The following is a 20,253-nucleotide window of genomic DNA, read 5'->3' as shown; positions in this document are numbered from 1 at the left end:
ATGAAGCTCTGCTGGTGTTTCTCCAGGCTTTTCCCAAACAGAAGCTGGTGAGGATGAAGGCATTGAAAGGGAAGAGGCAATGCTCTTTGAGGGACTGAAGAGTCCTTATCTTCTGGATCTGGAGAAATGCTGCTTTCATAAACCCTTGTTTAGTTTGAAGAATGGACTAATCATGTTAGAAATTACTCTCAGCCTCCTCCACGCATAGTTTCTTTGAGGCTGCTTGTCTGTGGAAAATCTTTGACTGATCTTTTAATTAAAAGCTCTTTTTTTTCCCCTCTAAAAGTTGAAGCTTTTCCTGCTTTGAAGTGGGCAACTTTTTATAGATAAACATCTCATTATGCTATGAGATTTCTTCCTCTCTCCCCTTCTGTATCATTGCTTTTCTTGACGTTTTCATCCTGTGTTGATAGTTTTAATGATTCCAGCCCAGTTCCTCGTGTCAGCTCTTCAGGATGGTGCGGGTGGGCTCCGTTATCACTATACAGTGCAGACCTAAAGCTCTGGCTGAGCTGTGGAAGCTAAACTGCAGTCCTCCCCACCCCCTCACTGAAGCAGGCTGGAAGGGACAATAAAACTGGGTTTATTATGTGGTCATCACATTTTAGTAAACAAAAGGCTGTTGTGATACCAATGCAGTGCTTACTGGTTATTAAGCATTAAGCAAACAAAGGAAAAAGGCCTCTAACTTTAAAGTTCTGCCCTCTGTTTCAGGGGTGGAGGAGGAGGAACCTCCTTTCATGTTTCCATTTTTGATCCCTTTTTTCCCCACTCTTTCTGGATTACCAGGATTTGAGAATTCGTGAAGAGAGGAGTTCTTTTGACTCAGTCAGTCCTGGCCTTTTGGCCAAGAGCAGGGCAGCATTCCTGAACCGGAGGGTTCAGGTCGTGGTTTCCCAATACAACGCATTCAGAAGTGTTGGGCAAAGGCATTTGCTGCTGCTCCGTTCTTCTGTAGTGACTTGTTTTAGTCGTTCTTTTTGGAAGGTAGACAAAGGGTTTCGTTAGCAGGTGACTGAAATTTTTGGCAGGCCCACTGGTATTAATGGTTCCCAAAAAAAGTATGCTTGAGTTTACCCAGGGGGGACATTCCAGTAAGTGTATGCTCTAGAGTTTCTCTGAACATGTGCTGGACCATTTGCTTTGGCTGTCTCGGTGTTTGTTGTGCCAGGTTGCTGGGTACTCTAGAAATCCAAAGCAGCGCGGTGGTAGATTGTGATTACGTTTGTAATCCGCACCCGCATTGGCAGATATGACATACATTCGTTGTTCCATAGGTTTTATATACCTTGTTTCGAAGGTGAGCACAGCGGTACCCTCGTGATTCTCTTGGTGCCAGAGGCTTAGGGCACAGGGAAGCCCCTTGGATGCTTCTTGTCTTGAGCAGATTTGAAAGGGAATTTGTATTTACGGAAGCAAAGCCTGGGTGTGCTAGTGAAGGATACATATGCCCTGAACAATTCTTGCCTCCTCTTAGCTTTGCCAATGTACGTGACAGATATATGTTTGGTCCTTAGACCTCTTAGCAAAACTTCCCTCCTACAGTACAACCTGCATTGTTTTTGTACTGGGAACAAAACTGTATATTACCCAAGACAGGCATATCCAACCTTGAGTTTTCATTTGAGACTTAACAAACTTTCCGAAAACCCAAGTAAATAGGGTAAGACGTGTTCAGAGGAACTCTTTTGTATGGACACTGGCAAGTCTTTCAGGATAAAAAGATTTTAACCACTCCTGCTGTTATTCAGAGAGGAATTGTATATGAACGGGCACATAAGGAGGAAAGTAAGTCGGCTGAAATTCACAATGAGACATTGTGAAAAGGATTTTGATCAGATCTCATCTCATTTACCTCCTGAATGCGACCTTGTTTCCAGTGTAATAGCATAGAGCTGCGACAATGTGAACTTGAGGCTCAGTTCTTATTGTGCCTGTGTTTGGAACCACCATATGCTGAGAAGAGCTGATCTTTTTCTATTTGCATTTTAACACTTTTTTGAAAGAATTGAATGTGACTTTCTATAAAATATTTGTGGTCTTTAAGAAATCCCTTAATCATGTAGCAGAGATTCCCTGGGTACCTTCCCTTCTAAAAAACACTATACAACTGGCTGAAGGGACAGTGCAAATAGGACCTTTTGTGGATGTTAAGAGTACTAGACAGTACATCTGTACATTTTTGTTTGTTTTAGAGGCTAAAATTTGAAATAAATGGAGATGCTTTAAATATAAGATCATCTCTCCTATGGGTTACATTCCTACCATGGGAGAGTCTCTTCTAGGGGCCACCCTTCAAAAGAATGTCCTACCAGTAGTTCCTCTGCAGATTTAAAATGATGACAAGTAGTTTTGTCATTACTTAGTCATTGAGTTACCAAAATAGTGCCTTTTTTTTGGTGTGCAAAAAGCACGAGATCTCTAAACTCATATCTTCTAATTAAAACAAAAAATAAGCCAACTTTTACAAAAGTCTTCAGCTCCAGTGTTAGTGGTGTCTATAGTCTTAAATCAGGAATTGCTTGGATCAAGATTCTTTTTGCTGCTTTTCCTTTGGAACCTCCGGTAGTGCAGCTTTTCAAGCACAGGTGTCTGTTGTTCAGTTGTACCTTGTAATATAATTGTGTCTAACATCTGTCCTTGAGTTGCTTCCCTACACTGTCTACAGTGATAACATAGATCAAAATCTTTCCATTAAGGCTTTTAGCTTTTTCCTCCTGTTGCACATGGTAACTGTTTCCCAGAGAACGTAGTTGGACAGTCCAACAGGCCATTAAAATCCTTCAGAAAAAAATTGTTCAGGTTATGATTGCTTTTTAGTCTCAATTTTTTTGCTAAGTGAAGGCCTTATTTGAGCAGATGCTTCTATATAATGAGTGTTAGATTGTCCAAACCACCAGCCGTCTCCTTGTCTTTTTTTTTAAGCTGGGTGGAGGCCAAGCGAGCCTTCCCAAAGAGTTGCTGTCCTGTAAAGGTGTTGGCTCTATGACTAATATTCTGCAAACAGACTGATTCAGGAGAGCCATGACTAGCCAAGCCCAGGTTTGCTTTGTTCATGGTTGCATAAAGACCAGGTAGCAGAGAACATTGTCTTCCTGCAAGACAACCCTAAAGGAGATGGAAAATGGTATGCTCTTCTGAGTTACTGAGGATTATCCAAGGAGTATTCTACACTGTGTTCACTGAAAAATGCTGACAACTAATGCATTCAGCTCATTCTCTTTGTGTATGAAGTAGACCAAGCCATAATAGTTTGTCACAGTATAATAGCATCATTCTTTATCCTGACTTTTTACCTAAGCTAATGGTGGAGCAGTAGTTTGAGACATTTGACTCTCCAATATGAAGCTTAAGCAGTTTTGAAAATAATGGTAGGTACTGATCTGTGTCTCTTGGCACCTTTGTCACTCTGAAAATCTGTCCTTCTGCATCAAGTCTTGCCCTTGTTCTAACCCTCAAGAAGCACTTAGAAATGATTCGGATCTTCATCATGAGTTGATTTAGTTCTGTGCATCTATTCAGTATTTGTTATCAAGCTGTCTTGTTAGAGGCTTCAGAACAGGAGCATTAAACAATGCAGACAGACCGTGTGTTGGGATTTTGCCTCTGTTTAGGTGTCTGTATGAAAAAGCCCAGCAGTAGAGGTAAGCATTGCTGTTAGAGCTGCTCTACTTTTCAACAGTTGTGTTTGCTTTCTCTCGTGCCACGATGAAATATGTCAGTGTGTTTCCTGTTAATCAGGGTATCAGCAGATCTCTAGCAGGGAAGGTGTTTTTTAGCTGTTTCATTTGCTTAAACAAAGGGGAAAAAAAAAACCCAAAAAAAAGGGCATGGAAAAGCAAGGCATTTCAGTGAAGTAGATGTGTGTGAACTGTGAAATCTTTTAATGAAAAAGTACTTCAAAAGAGTCAAATATACACCAGTCCCTCTCCTATGAAGTATAGGCATGATTTCCCAAAGGATTCCTAGTTCGCTTTTAATCAGTCTCAGTATCAATCTCAGGATTAATGCTAGAGCAGGGTGAAAGTGATCTGCCAGGTCCCCAGGGCTTTCACTTGAGCTCTGAGCTCTTAGTGGTTCAGCCTCTTTTGGAAGAGGGATTTTAAACACCGAGTTAATTAGGTTCTTGAAAACTTCACTCAGGTTGACAAAAGAAGACAAGATACGGCTCGGCTCCCTGTAAGGTGGATTCCGTTATTGAAGGGAGTCAAAAGAGTGCAATTGCTCCAAGGTGATGCCGTCTTTTCTGATTTGGCTGGGATTAAATTCAGGTCAACAACGTATAAAAGTCACATATTAATACATTGTGTTACGTTGTTCATTGTGTCGCTGGAAAGCACTTAAGTGGTACTTGGGAACAGGAGTAATTTTGAATATGACACATTACAGCTGCTGTTACCTGCCTTGTAACCCTAGCTTGTAAATCTGTTGTGAAAGTCTGACCGTGCAGTTCAATGTCTAGTGGCATTCTGCATGTCTTCAGGCATCCTAGTTGCTCTCTGTCTGCCTCTTGAGCAGAGGACAGGTCTCCCACAGGTACTGTCAAATATTTCAACTCAGTGAGGGTATTTTAATCATGCGTCTGAAATGGTACAAGACATTGGCATCTGTATTTTGGTTCCCTACAGTAGGTGTCGTAAACCAAATGGGATTAAGGTACACCTGTGACCCAGCTTTGTTTTGCATAAGAAACTCGAAGGTGGCTGAAAATAGTACCCAGGCAAGGTTGAGCATGTATGAGTTCATGCCTGCATCGCCTGTCTGTTGCTGTGTGTTACCAGTGCTGCTGTGCATCCTCAGCCAGATCCTGGCAAAGCCTGGGTGAGTGCAGTCATCCGAGTCCAGAATGTACCAAAGTCATGGCCAGAGGATAAGCTGAAAACCAAAACTGATAAGAAGGACCTATTTCAGCTAAACCACCTGTGATAAAGCACAGTAAAACTATACGGGGATGTTTAATAACTCTTTATTTGCTTACAAATGTGGGCTCTTAGTAGCGCTCTCTTTACGTAGCCATTCTGCTAAATACTTGCAGCCCACCTAATTTATTCTCGCCTTTCCCTCAAGGTATCACAGGAATCATTTTTCTCTCTGAGGATTGAGAGTCCTGTTCAGATGGTAAAATTTGTTTAAAAAGCTAGGCACGTGGGAACAGAATTCCAGAACAACAGAAGAATCAATCGTCTCCTGGTAGGGAGGCTGTGAGTTAGCCCATAATTTCTTGTTGCTACCTCTGTTGTTTCACTATCCCTTTTTGAGGTGGGATGGATGGCAAAGAGACACAAGACAGTGAAATAAATAGCTGGTCTGTTGCAAATGCAGGAACGGGAGTGAAAGAGGTGTAACAGTCCTCCTAGAGCAGCAGTTAATCATGAGAGCACAGACTTGTCTGCAGGCAACAGTTTGCCTTTCTGAAATGTATGACTTTACCATTGCAGAGTGCTATGAATAGCTTTCTTTTATTTCCTGTTATCCTGCCCTTGCAATTCAAATAAGGTATCCATTGTTTAAAAACATCGCTCCAAAGATGCATCTGTCTTCGTGCTTTAGTCTTACATGACTGAAATGCTTTCTGAAATGATTCAGTGGTCAGCATGCTTAAATTACACAGATGAGCTCGACATGCAGGAGGCTTGGTACCTGCTGAAACTATGGAAGAAGGAATTCAATGTGGATTTTTAAACATGCTTCACAAAATGTGTGTTTATTGTTCGTATCTTACGAGTTGACAGGACTAAAATTTAGGAAGAAAGTACAAAATACAACATTCCCTGTTAATTTGGTCCCTGGAGCAGCAGAAGCCCGTGGCATTTAACCTTTGGTTTATTAAAATGCTGATGGAGGGAAGGATTAAGGAAAGGGCAGGTTGTGGGACACAAATGGCACAAAGGCCAGAGGCGGATAATCTTGTATTGACTTCATTTCTATAAAATAGATTCAGGGCAGAAATTGGAACATTTCCAGAGGTGTTTTTGTGGTCAAATTAAGTCACTTCTCAACTGAGATTCTTCTTCCGCTCTGGGACCGGAGAAGCTGGTATTTGAACTGTTAATTATACTTAAAAATCAACTCAAATAAAAGTAACTTCAGGGCTAGTGCTTTATTGGGAAGACAGGGATATGTGCTAGCTCAGAGCACACGGGGTGTGAAGGCAGATGCATATGCTGAATCTGCGTTCCAAAATGTCACACATGGCCTCCTGTGACTGGTAAAATGTTTGCCACCTATTCTCCGTTACGCTGCCATCCCTGTGGTTACATCAACCATGCTGCATGGACTTCACTTCTGAACAGTAGTCCTGTGTGTGCCACCTTGAGGGATCGGGAAATGCTTTTCTCCATTTCATAGTCCATTTTGTTCCGGCTGTGGATGCCCCAGTGGGAGTTGATGTGGCAGGTGCTGAGAGCTTAGATCAAATATAGACCATTATGTGGAAAAACTGAAGAGTAATCCTGATCCTTCTGTGAAAAACATTGTCACTGTGCTGAAAATGGGATTCAAATGGCTAAAGATGATCATGAGGGGTCAACTTTTATCTCATTAAAGCCCCACTTTGTTTCTGACACCAGCGGAAAGTCAGCGAGTGCTCCCGGGCAGAACGCGGTGCAAACAGTAAAGCTGCACGGCGGGCTGCCAGCCAGGAGCTCCTACTGACAGCCCTTACTGACTCACTCTGACCGTGGCCGAGGCATATCGCATCTCGCTGACCTGTTACAGAGTTAGCAATTATGTGTTTCAGATGATTTGAGTCAAATAGCTGTTAATTTTAAAGCACTTTGAAAATGATAAGCTCTGTACAGATGTTGGGGTTTCAACTCTCGTACTTGAATAGCGTGGCTGATACTGAAAATGGAAGAGTTCTTACTGGACGTCAAGGCGAGGAATGTGATGATGAGGTGACCTTAGTCTGAGCAAAACAGGTTTTCAGGCAATAACTCTCAGTGGAGTAATTAATGAGTAATTCCCAGTCCTTCTGCGGTGGGGGGAACACAAGCTGAGCTCATTAGAAGAGTGGGTGTGGGATGGGGAGAATGGGAGGTGAGGCAGGGGTCAAAGGGAATGAGAAATACGCTGTTGGGCAGAGGTAGCCTGAGCTTGAATACATGGGACAGTAGGAAAGATGTTGTGCTCAAACTTGGCAAGAGAATAGTTAAGCTAACAGGTTGGCTAGGGTGGATGAACAGTGAAAACGGGAATGAGGTGCCCTAGCACCGTTTTGACTAAACAGAAAGGTATTTAATAGTTCGGGTGGGTTTTTTATTTCCCTAGGAATGTCTCCTTTGAGATGCAGGGCTGATTATTTTTCTTTTCCCTGCTAAAAACAAGCAGCACTTTCTAGGAGGTCAAGTTGTGTGTGATTCCAGCCCCTTTCAGCAGCAGTATAAATCAACCTTAGATGGGGTTCTGCAGCTTGGTAGGCATGTGTCTGTCTGGAGTCTCTCATAGCCCTTAACCAGTGTTGGGTGCTGAGCTAATCAGGTCACCAGGGTGGCTGTACAGCCCTAAATGCCATTCCTGCACTGTGGGTGCCTCGGGCTGTGGGGTTGGCAGTTCCATTTATAACTGCTATGCTGCTCAATTTCAAGGTCATTCCGGGGGAGAGGTACCCATAAAATAGACTTTAATAGTAGTACTTATGCTTGATGCTTTGTAATCACCATTAAGAACTGTTTCTTTTCTGGGCTCTCTGTATTTTTTGAGTATTGCATGGCACTGTTTTGGAGAGCAGACAGAGGAAAATATGTAAACACATCTGTGTCATGAAAAAAACAGGCAGGTTAATGGTTATTGATGGATAGCAAATGCTTTGTGATTTATGATGGAACACGTCAGCGGAGCGTGGGGTCTTACAAAACTCATGGGGCAGGTTGAGTAAGCTCAGAGCCTGCACTGATTGGCAGCCTGGTGAAGTACAGATAATCCCAGTTAAATATGCTTAATTGTTATCCTTGCGTATGCATCTTCCATTGCTCAGGATCACATTGCAATTGTCATTAGGTGGTTATTAGAAGCACGCTGGCATTGCTACCAGAAGTGCTACGTTTCTCTTAGGAAGAGGTGAGTTTCTCAGTGCTGTGTTTACTGATGTCATTATTATCATTATTTCTTGTAACGTAGACAATATTGCCCAGTCAGCAGCACCCACTACGCAGTCATGTGCTGACCAGATGACAGTCATGTCACTGCAAAAAAAGAAAACACAGATTATTTATTTGAGGTACTCACTTTGTCATAAAAATTTGTTCTAGCAGTAGAAAACCAGTTCAGGTTGAATAAAAGTTCAGGGCATAGCAGAAGGCTTTAAATCCACCCCTTAGGCTCCATCAAAGAACATCTGTAGCCGTTCGTAATGTGTATTTTACATCTGGAATCTGCAGTATGGTTATGGCTTGTGTGAGGATGACTGCGCTCCTCTGGTCACCTCTCCTGCTCGATGTTCAAGCGACACATTCCAACGTGGCCTTGGGCTTTCTCTCCTGGGTGCCTGGAGATCCCCGCGTGAACCTCTGCCCCTGAGCAAGAAGGAGCTGTGCCAAGCTGATGTTTTGCTGCTGGAGCAGCGCATCGTGGCCCATTCCATTTCCCTGTTATCCCTCATCTTGCAGTGTTACCTGCGCTGATACTAAAAGTTTCACTCATCTGTGGAGCTCAGTGTGAACGGATTTTACAGGTACCGGACTTTGGGAACCCTCGGGTTTATGAAACGGGCTGAGAGCAGCGAGCCGGGAGCCTTCAGCTCTGCCCATCAAAAATGCGTTCTCAGCTCTGGAGTTGCACCACAGCCATCTGAGCTGCAGTGGAAAATCTCTCCTCTCCGCTTGCGTTGCACATTTCTCCGGGGAGCCAGAGCTGCCTTGCTCTGCTGGCGCCTCCAGCTGTAGATGACTCAATGAAGCTGTGTGGGCTGTTGGCTCTCCGGCCAAGCTGTCCCTACTATCTCTTCCCATAAACACTGGTGCCTTTGTCTCTGGCCCTATCTTGCCCCTGCCATCACAGAGCCCTCTCTGTGCTCTCCTCCCAGCGCAGCCTCTGTGTTCAGGGGTCTTTTCTTCAGCTGCTCTTTGTCCCCGGGTATTTATTGTCCCTGCTGCAGAGTGTGTTTGTTTGGGAGAGAGGAGGAGGAGGGGCTCCTGGTTGTGTGGGGTTTATAAACCTAGTGCATTCTTCAAAAGAGATGCTGAGCAAACTGGGGAGTGTTAATATTAACCCTTCGCTTACTGAGAGAGGTTTTCTTAACGTGTGAGAAGTGCTTTGGGAGGTTTACGAGGCTGCTCACGGTGTAAGGCGGTAGCCGTGCAGTTTTGCAGCAGGGAGTCTGCATCCCCTTTGGTCCCCTTTACCACTTGGTTTTCCGCAAACGCTGCACATGTGTATCAGCAAAGAGAGCCTCCCAAATGTGAGATGTAATTGATTCTAGGATTTCACCTCTGGAACTTGTTTTTATTGCAAACACTGCCTCGCTAGCCCTTTCTGTTTGCATAACTGGCCCTTGCATCCTGTGTGTACGGCTACATCAGACAGTGTCTCTTCATTGTACCATATCCCAAAACTTAATGGCTCTGTATTTTAGGGCTTTTTGTTTTGAGTAAGGTCCTGAAAACAGGAATTTCTTAGATTCCTAGTCTTGCCACTTGTAGTGGTGTATAACACCTCCCCTTTGAACCAGCTGCTTTTCTTTAACCACCTTTAATGGTTAGGATGGCTTTTACTGTTTTTTCACTACCTGTGGTCCTGTATTCTGAGAGTGCACTTCAGAAGATGAAATCAGCAACTCAAACTTTTTTTTTTTCCCCTTCTAATCACATCTTGCTATGCATACATGTGTTGTTGTATGTGGTATCTTTTCTTAATTTATTGAACGTCTCCCTGGAAATCAATAGTAGTCTGAAGAACTTTTATTTTCAAATAATTAACATCCTGGTCCTGGGAGTTGCCATTCCTGTATTGCAGCCTCTATGTATTATATCATTACACTAGAAAGAAGTTCAGCAAACTGTTCCTTTGCGGGGGGGTAGGAGAGAAAGAAATGGAAAATAATACAAACTTTTGAAACCTGAATCCACGCACTCGGTCGTGACTAAACCTATTCAAGCAGTCAGGTATTTTTTCCAAGACCGCTCTAGGCTCTTGGAAAAGAGCGTTGTTGTTGTGTTACTTGTTTTCTTTATGAACTGACTCGGTTTGCTTCATCTCTTTGTCTTCAAGGAACAGTTTCAGCTGCAAAGCGCACAGGGATTCCAGCACCCCGGGAAATATCATCGTCTGCATCCAGAGAGAGAGCTGTATTGCGTGGTCAAGCCAATACAAGGAAAACACAACCCAGCCCCACATCTTCTGGTGCACCGACTCCGACCAAGCACGTGCGTCCCACTAGCAAGTCCAAGCAAGAGAATGAAACCGGTGACAAGGCTGTCCTGGAATCTCAGGTTAAAGAACTCCTGGCAGAAGCAAAGACAAAAGATTCTGAAATTACCAAACTCCGTTGTGAATTGAAGAAATGCAAAGAGAAGGGGTCGCTTAACACTGAAGCAATGGGTGCTTCCAACCAAAATTTAGAAACGGTATCACCTGTTGACATAGATCCGTTAATACGGACCCTTCAGGAAAAAAACAGAACTTTTCAAAAAGAGCTTGCTAGCCTGGGAGAAGAAAATCGTGTTTTGAAAGAGAAATTGCTTTATCTAGAGAACTCTCCTCTCTCAGACACAACAACAAGCAGTGGAGGCGACAGCAGCCTCCCAACCCCAACTACCCAAGAATCCAGTTTTGGAAGCCCATCAAAACATGTGTCGAGAGGCGAAATGGATGAGCACAGACAGCGTGTGAGTGGCGGTGCGCTGCGCAATTCGGGTTCTTCCAGCAGTGATGTAACTAAAGCTTCCTTGTCACCCGATGCATCTGATTTTGAACATATAGCAGATGTACCTTCCAGGCCAACATCTTCCAGCAGCAACCACTTCAAAGGTTCCAAATGCTCCACTACAGGAAGTTCTCCAAACAATATTAGTGACCTTTCTGTTGCATCTCTTACAGAGAGAATACAAAAAATGGAGGAGAATCACCACAGCACAGCAGAAGAATTGCAAGCCACTTTGCAGGAGCTGTCGGATCAACAGCAAATGGTGCAGGAGCTGACAACAGAAAATGAGAAGCTAGTGGAAGAGAAAGCTCTTCTGGAGACTTCCTTTCATCAGCATAGGGATAGAGCAGAACAGCTTAGCCAAGAAAATGAGAAGCTAATGACTCTCCTCCAAGAGCGATCCAAGAATGAAGAAAGCAGAGCTCAGGAGGGGAAAGTCCTTGAACTGGAACAAAAATGCACTGAAATTCTTGAAAAAGCACAATTTGAAAGAGAGAAATTGCTCAACATTCAGCAACAGTTAACCAGCAGCCTACGGAGCTTAGAGAGGGAGCACCAAGATGCCCAGCAGGTGATTAAAAGCCTGCAGGAAGAAAATGAAAAGCTACTTAAGCTTCTAGAAGTGGAACGGCAGAGCAACAGCACAGTAACAAAAACTCTGGAGGACTGTAAAATTGCCTTAGAAGGTCTAAAAATTGAGAACGGCTCTCTCAAAACTCAGTTAGAGAGTGAGAAACAAAAGGCTGCAGAAATCAATGCAATGGGATGCACCACTGACAACTCTGAGGTGCAGGAGATGCTGAAAGTAGCCCATGCAGAAAAAGATCAGTTAGAAGCGTCTTGCACTGAGCTTAAACAAGAGCTGCTGAAGGCAAACAGTGAACTGAAGCACATTCAGGGGCTGCTATCAAAGGTAAAGCAGTGGCAGCTGTAAAATACAATGGTTGATGGTCTGTTTTTCCATAAATAGGTAATCATTGCCATTTAGATCGTTATTGAGCCGTTGATTATAAGTTTCTGAGATTTAAATTGCATTAATTAGTTTTAAGGGAAGCTGGGGTCATACGATGTTGTCTATTTCTGCTGCTATATGCATGTTTTCCCAGGAATAACTGTTAGTAAAGCTATGTTTCTAAATTCAAAACTAATTTCCTCTAATATCTTCTGCAGAATTTACTATTTTAATGAATAGAATTGTGTTCATCAAAATTGGAACAGAGAACAGGTAAAAAAACCCACAAACTTTGATGTTATTTGAACAAACATTAGTAAAAATCACTTGGTAACTCAAATGGAGATTGGAGAGAAGAAGGGCTTGAGTACTTACCAGCGAATATCAAATTCTGAATAGTTAATCGTGATTAATTAGTGGTGCACTATAGGTGTCATTGGTTATGAGAACACATGGATATGAGCTAACACTCAGAGAAGCTGATTTTACAATAACATGACTAATGATGCACAGTCAGGCTCCAGATGAGATTATTTTCATAAAACTACAGTATTCTGAGGAAACTGAGAAGTATTCTGTGTTGGGACAGGCAAAGTAATGGCAAAAAAAAAAGTGGATTTATTTTAGAACAATTTTTCTCTGCCTCATTTAGTTTGTAGCTTTGCTCCAGTAAATCACTGTTTCTATTTTCTCTGTGATCCTGGATGTTCAGAAGAGAGCTGCAATGTGAGGCATCACAGAACCAGTGGTAATAAAGCACAAGACAGTGATTATGTCCCACTGCTGCGGAAAGTTGTAGTTAGCGTATGGGGACCATGAGAAGAATGGGCTCAGTGCAGGGGGAGAGCGCATTGCCAAAAAGCACCTCCATGATTGGAATGATTTAGAAAATCCAGATGTCCTTTCAGCTTAAATGAGTGACCACAGCAAATGGAGTCCGTAGAGGCGGCTCCCAAGCGCTTGCTAGAGCTGCAGTGTGTAAAGAATAAATGAAAAACTGCTGAGTGCTCAGACTATACCAGACTTTTATTGCTTGGTTTGGAAACCACAGATTTCCTCCTTTTTACTCTTCCTTTCCCTCAGATTAAGCTGGTTTGAATCATTGGGTGTTTGTGACACCCAAACAAGACCACAGGCTTCTGTAAGGCTGCCCTTCAGTGCTGCTCACTGAATTGGCAGCCTACACCTTGCTTTTTCATAGCTTCTTCGTACTCGGGAGATCTTCCCACAAACCTGGAAGCATTGATCTGTGGGGCTGAGCCAACACAGTGAGGTGCAGCAGATTTCTCCCTTCAGTAATTCCAGATGTCCTAATTCCAGAAATATACTTATCTGCAGTAGCTCGCTCTCCTGTTTGTGTTTTCACAGTCCATTGGAAATGCACATGGTAAAAGCAGCAAAATCAATGTGAACAAACTGATCGTGATATTGGCCCTAAGGCAATGATATCACTCTCATAACGTGATGCGTAAATAGATACGGAGCTTTCTTGGAATATAATTCCTCTCTGTTCATTACCTGCAGAGAGATGGGTTAGGAATTAGGGTCGTTATCTAGAAAACGTAATTTCCTTTGTAGCATTTTGTTTTATCATCTTTATTACCAGGAAAGAAAACTGACATTCATAGCTCTTCTGTCTTTCCTCAGATTGTCTTGTTTACATTGAAACTCAGTTTGTACAATGCTTAAAACACGGGTTCAGTTCTTAATTCCATGAGATGCTCGGAGAAATCTGTAATGAGTGGTATCTCTGAAGAAATACAGACAGACTTGCAGCTTGCTTTCCTCTCTTCCAGGCTGAGAATGAGTGTGGTCAGCTAAAGGAGTTGTGTGACCGGCAGGCTGAGCAACTGAGCAGAACCAACCAGAAACTGCAGGAAAAAGCATCTGAGAATGAAGCAGATATAAAAAACCTGAAAGAGACCATTTTCGAGTTGGAGGACCAGGTGGAGCAGCATCGTGCTATAAAACTTCACAATAACCAGCTCATCAGTGACTTGGAAAGTAGGTGGAGCTGAAAAAAAAGGATTTAATTGAACTTATTCAGGGGGCCCAGAGGTGGCTGCAACAGGGAGGAGGAGGCATGTCTTCATGTGGCGGTTAAGAGCCTCACTTTAAAAGTATTCCAGTTTTGGCCAATCCTTTCTGTTCATGCACAAAATTCACCATTTTAACAGTTTGTGCTGTTAAAAAGACAAGAGACAGTCTCAAAGCCTCGTTCTTCAGTGAAGGATGTATTGTCCATTCTAGAAACTGGAATTATTGTCCTTTTAAAGAGCTTTTAGGGAAAAACAGGTGAGAGCAATGAAGTCGAGGTTGCTGTGGTGTCGTGGAAGGGGAGCTGCCACCTGGTGGAATGAGTGTCGCTTTTCCAGTGCTCCAGGGGTGTGTGTGATCCTGCACATGTGATTCTGTAAATTTAAAAGTCTGGTTTAATGCCTTGAAATAATGAACCGTTGCAGAGATGTTTGAGTTAAAAAAAAAATCTACTGTTATCCATTCCTGATCCACTGACAGACCGTCTTAATTTCAGTCTAGGCTACCTAGTTCTAGCCTATCTAGTGGCATTGCTAGAAGCAAAACCAAATAGGCTGCTCTGCCCTCCCATTTTCATTTTTCACCCTTACCCTGATGTGTTTAATAATATTTTCCCTTTTTTACTGTTCCGTAGGTAAAGCAATGAAGCTGGAAGAACAAAAACACGATACAGAGAGGCAGCTGAAGGCTCTGACTAAGCAAATGAAGGTAAGGCTTAGACTCCGCAACACAGCTAAGCTGAGCTCTTATTGCAGCGCTGGATTTGAGAGAAGCATTGCATTTTTCTAGAACAATTATGGAAAGTTCTTTCTACACAATTTTGTTCTTTATTCTCTTCACTCATTTCTAGTTGTTTCGTTGCCTGTGAAGGAAAAATATAACACATCCTTTGAAAATTACTTGTTTTCTTTTTGTACCTATGAACTTCTGCTGTTATACTTTGGAACAACTGAATCATCAGTAGCAATGAGCTCTTTTCAGCACCAGTGCTTGTGGTGGTATCAGCAGTCTGAATGATCAATAGTGATAGAAAGAACTTTAATTGTACTTTTAGTGTTGTATTAGTGGAGAGCTTAGCATCAGTTTCCTTGGAAATCTCATTTGTACTGTGTAAAGAGGCAAATATTTAGTTTGACCTCAGTGTCATCTTGAAATTGTGCTGAAATCCTGATTGTTTGTGATCCCTCAAAGACAGATGAATAGCTAAGTGCTCAGCTCGGGTAGGTGCATTGTTATAGCAAACAGTTTGACGTTCTAATTGCTCTTTCTAGGAAGACACGGAAGAGTGGAGGCGTTTTCAAGCTGACCTGCAGACTGCAGTTGTTGTAGCCAATGATATTAAGTGTGAAGCCCAGCAGGAGCTCCGGATGGTAAAGAGGAAACTTCAGGAGGAAGAGGAGAAGAGTGCCAGATTGCAGAAGGAGCTGGATGAAATGAAGGGCAGCAACAGGTTGGTTGTGTACAAAGTTCAAGATTTGGTCTCTGTGACTGCTAACGTGCATGCAAACAGTGCTTTGTTAATAACTATTCATTGGCTTGAATGTGCAAAATGTCTGTTTTTAACCCTTTTGACAGATTTTGTTGTCTTTTATTCTAAGATGTTTCTGTTCTTTTTCTGTTTGGTGATGTAGTTCTGTCAGCTGGCCCATGGAGGTTTTGATCAGCAAATATTTAGTAATAACAACTGACTATCCTGTTATAGCTTTGTTCTCGGTATGGTATTTCTCTGTGTTTTATTGCCTTCATAACTCTCTGTGCAGCTGTGTTAAACCATCTGTGAAAAGATTGGTTGACTACATGTATTCCATGGGATATCCAGAAGAGAATTACTTAACCTGAGAGGAGTCAAAGGCTGTGTATGTTCAAATTAAAATGAGGTCTAGCTGGATTTCTTTGTTTTGCAAGTCTGGTACGTGCTGATAGAATGATCGATACAAGTACTAGGATTCCTCATCTCTCGTCTCCTATCCTTAGTTTGGAACTTGTTTATGATTAGCTGTGTTAAACGGTCTGGGCTGTGGCCTGGGTTAATATTTAGCTCAGAAGCAGCTTTGTCATGCAGTGATCCACCTGTAAAGCAATTGCTGTAGTCTCAAGGGTTAAAGGGGGAGCAGTAATTGTGAACCGGTCAGTGATACAACCCAATGTGGTAAGAGGTATATTTGGGGCTCCCCTCTGTATTATCATAGTAGGAACAAAAGTGACCGTTACAACCTTGAACCAGCACAGACATGCCTTACAATGTGGCTTTTATGCAGTGCATGGCCTTTTATGTACCACCTGTCATTCCAAAAATCATACTGCTAATCAAAATTCCCAAAGAAGGTAGTGCTCTGCTTTTTTTGCTTTGACAGAAGCAGAGCTGCAGTGATGAAAATTTGTACAGGGGGAACAAAGGCAGACAAACCAACACAGAGTGGTACTGTTTATCAAGAATGTGAGCCAAATTAATTTTGCTGCTCTAGATTTTTCCGTTTAATCTCTTTCCTAGTAGATTCATGACCACTGATAGAGTAGCCACAGGAAAACAGTGAATCCTATTATTTCTTTCAGGTGGAGTAACAGTCCAGCTTTGTTGCACATATTTGCTCACTGTTTTCCATTCAGGAGTTTCCACAGCTGCTGTACAGTAGATGAGAGTAAAACGATGGGAAGGGTTCTGTGCGGAGGTGTATGGATCAGAATTCCTGCATTGAAGGAACACAAATACTTCTTTTCAGAAAAATAAAGGAATGTGTTTAAGCTCCAGTTTCATTATCCGAATCCCCAGTGGATGCGAAGAAAAGCTGTTACAGACTTTGTCTTCAGACAAAATGATTACCAGACAGTACTTAAGGTCTGGGCTCTGTTTCCATTCGTAATTTGTTCTTAATGAAGTTTCCTTTGTTTAGAGCAGGGTCGATATATAAGGCAGGAGTCTTGTGTTTGTTTTCCCCTCTTTATTCTTTTTTTTTTTTTTTAATCTGAAGATGTATTTGATAATACTTAAATTGAATAGAAGATGACCTTCTAATTAGCAAATTGGGATATTTATCTTCCATATATAACATGGCTGCATTGTCAGCTCTTTGGCACAAGAAGCCTGAGCTGCAAATACTGCTTTTAAAATTAGATCCCTAGAATCTATACATACTTAGTTCCGGAAGGAGGCGTTCAGTCTTGTATTCAAGTCGGGTTTGGCATTTGTCTCTCCCTCCCTCTTTCACGTACATATAGACGTACGTCTGTCTTTGCGCATGTTGACTATATGTATAGCTTGCTTTGAGTATTGCATTGGTCCTGGAGCCGGATATGCTGTCTGCAGTGGGCAGTGTTTATTCCCTTTCAAAGACAGATGCTGAGACCAAATTTTGCATCTATCAATGGAAGTATAACTAGTTTCACTCACAGTGTCCATGCAGAGAGTGTAAAATGTCTCTACTGAGTGGTACAGAGAAGACAAGGAAGCCTAAGTAAGTCATCATCTAAACAACCCAGTGATGAACAGCTAAGCACTGAAACTTTAAGACTCTGCTGACCTGTAAGACACATTCCTGAAGTCACCAAAGCTCCTGCTGGGAGCCAGTTTGACACTCCCAGTCATTTTTTCATTCCCGAGGTCATGATCTTTCCCAGGACCTCAGCTTCTTTCACCCAGAAAGTTCTGGGGTTATTCTCATTGCTGCTTTTAGTCAGCTTTTACAAATGCTGCTGCTCAGAACCAGCAGTAGATTCTGGTACCTGTGGTGACTTTTAAGGCATGCTCAGCACTGGTGGAAGTAGTTTGTAGCATGATACCTTAACACAGTCTATAAAGTATTCCTCGTATTTGCTAATGCTGAGCAGCTGTGTGCTCAGCTGAGTATCTGACAGTCCCCAGTGAAAGTTTCCTGTCCGATTTTTAAGCCCTGATTGGAAAATGTACCTTCCAAATAACTCGTTACTCAAAGGTTTTGGCAAAATCTCGGCCATCGCTTGAGAGTCATTAGACTCCACCTCATAAATTGATCTTGAAGCCAGTTTATCTCCTACGATATCCTGCCATTTTAATGCTTGCCTGTGGCTGCCTGAGTTCCTGCCTCCAAGTTCGATTTCGCCGTTACGTTCTTCTAATCAGACAAAAAGTCATTGTTGGTTCAGGAACAACCAAAGAACTTGCAGAAAAACTCCTGATGAGGTCATCAGAGTTCATCTGAATGAAGGTAAGAGCCTCCCAAAGGCATCTTTAACACAGATTAAATGTCTAATTCTATGACTAAGAATGTTGGGGGGAAGTTGGACCAGCATCAAGTGAATTGAATAAGGAAGACAGGGGTTAACTTGTCCCGTGTTAGTACTGATTGAAACGTACAAATTGATCAACCCATGCTTCAGACAGTCCTCTAGGATATTTTACATCCTAAATAATGTTATTTCTCTGCAGTAAAATGCAAAAGCTTACAATCCACTGTTGTGTTACTGTCTCCTCACGAGTGGTGGAGATTGAAATTATATGTCCTCCATACCTGGAGATTTTAAAGCTCAGACAGAATAAGAACCAGACTAACCTGGTCTGACCTCATAGCGGCCCCTGCTTGAGCAGGAAGTTGGACTAGGGGAGTTTTCTGATGTCCTTTCCAACCTGAATGATCCTACGATCCTGTGGCAAATTTCAGCTTTTCAGAACACTTACCTTGGAAATAAATTAATTTTCGTAGCTGTTCTAGGATCACATATTTAACTGGTAGGAAAAAAAAAAAAACACAAAAGCTATTTAGTTTGTAACACAAAGGAAGAGAATTACTGCTGAAAGTACCCAAATTATCATGGCCCTTTTTGCCTTCATTGCACATCCATTTCCAAGCCTTTATGGCAATATACTGTTTAGCAGCAGTGAGAGTTTCAAGGTCTTGCTTTGACTCTTTCCCTTCAAATTCTCCAAATGATTTTGGCACTGTAACATTATGTGCCTTGAGCCAAGAACATGGAGGGAAGACAGTTGGGCTGGGAGTGGTCCTCAGAAAACAGAGAAATTAGATCTGTAATTAAATAAGTGACTTCTTAGGACTATAAAAAAATCTAGCTAAATCTTCAAATGGAAGCCTGAAGTGAAGATCGTGATGTGTCCCACTAATTTGCTTCTGTTCTTCCTCCTAAAGTCTCAAATGCTGCAGCATGGCAGTGTTAAATGCTTTTTCTCCTGGAAACAAGCTTGCACTCTGTGTATTAAACCCTGCTGTCAGTCTGTATGTGCTGATCTGCTGCTCATTTGTGCCTGTGTTTTGCAGCTGTTCTGTCTTACAGAGGTCTGATAGTTCCTTCTGCTCTCGCTGAAAGTCAGCAAACCAGAACAACAGAGCAGGGACCTTGAGGTGTTGTTTGTGCTCTACTTAGTGAGTCCCCTGAGTTGGATGTGTTTTTTTTTTTACACTGGATAGAGATCATTCCATCCCCTTTGATGTAAGGACCCTGAAATAGAAACTCTGGTGGAGTTACAGCAACTCTAGTTGTCTGGATGGGTCAAAATACCTATTTTGAAGGTGTACTCCTAAATTATTGGAGAAGAGGAAAGCCAGGAACACTACTATCCCAGTCCTTTGAAATTGATTCCCTGGCTTTAAATATTTACTTTCTTCTTATCTGAGCAACGTAGAATTTCTTTTTTTTATATTTTGCATTGTTTGCTCATCATGGCCCAAAGCAGAGTTAGGGGAGTGTTATGGTGCTCCTTTAACTGCCCTAGCAGCACAGTCAGCATTTTCCCCTCTCCCCTTTATTTAATGTTGATGGGGTGATCAACTGTGAAATAGAACTGTACCTCAGCGTGGATATTGTTTTGCTTCCTGTAATTTCCCCAATTGTTGTCTGTATCTCCATAGGTGCCTGATCTCTACCAGCTAACACAGCTCTGAATGGATGCACAGCCTGGCCTGTGAGACACTTCAGGACATACCTTCAACTTGCAGCTGAAGAAGGGAAGTTTCAATCTAAGAAGACACCTCCATTTTTTTTATTGCCCTGCAAAAGTCAAGTGTATCGCAGTGTGAATGCTGCTCAGGTCCACCTCTTCCCCATGGGCAAAAGCCCTTTTCTTTGTTGCAGAAGGCTTCTCTCTTCGAAAGATTCCATGAGGCGGAAGAAGTCCTGAATTAGTCTAGGCGATAAGAAGTAATCTCAGAGATTTTGGGAACTGAAATAACTGAAGGCTTTTTTTGAGAGCATGGAGATATTTGCCCTGAAACAGAAATTCAAACATGCCATTTTATCTTAAGCAAAAAATAAAACTGAGTGTGTATGTCTGATCTGTAAAATTTAATGCGCATACACATTGTGAGTTCTTCATATAGTATTATATTCATAGATCTATCTCTGTGTGTCTTAAGTACACGCAGAGATCGGTGTGTATACATACACAGAAACTCAAGCCATAGGTTACTGCAATCCA

General features: G+C 42.3%; 1 protein-coding gene across 7 annotated transcripts in view; it reads left to right on the top strand.

Moving 5' to 3' along the window:
* The window catches only part of SPECC1 (sperm antigen with calponin homology and coiled-coil domains 1), a 91,911-nt gene that overhangs the window by 39,106 nt on the left and 32,552 nt on the right, over nt 1–20,253 (top strand). For 6 of the 7 annotated variants that reach the window (XM_054084867.1, XM_054084866.1, XM_054084868.1 and 3 more), the window contains 4 exons: nt 10,207–11,774; nt 13,610–13,817; nt 14,485–14,558; nt 15,122–15,300. In XM_054084867.1, coding sequence (XP_053940842.1) covers nt 10,207–11,774; nt 13,610–13,817; nt 14,485–14,558; nt 15,122–15,300 — 2,029 coding nt within the window. Of the gene's footprint in view, nt 1–10,206; nt 11,775–13,609; nt 13,818–14,484; nt 14,559–15,121; nt 15,301–19,687; nt 19,960–20,253 lie in introns of those variants that run through there. The other variant, XM_054084872.1, reaches the window with a different exon arrangement.

The sequence above is a fragment of the Cuculus canorus genome, chromosome 20 (assembly GCF_017976375.1).
Source record: "Cuculus canorus isolate bCucCan1 chromosome 20, bCucCan1.pri, whole genome shotgun sequence".
Lineage (NCBI taxonomy): Eukaryota > Metazoa > Chordata > Aves > Cuculiformes > Cuculidae > Cuculus > Cuculus canorus.
Note: the sequence above shows the minus strand (reverse complement) of the source record. Positions and strands in the feature narration are given on the sequence as shown.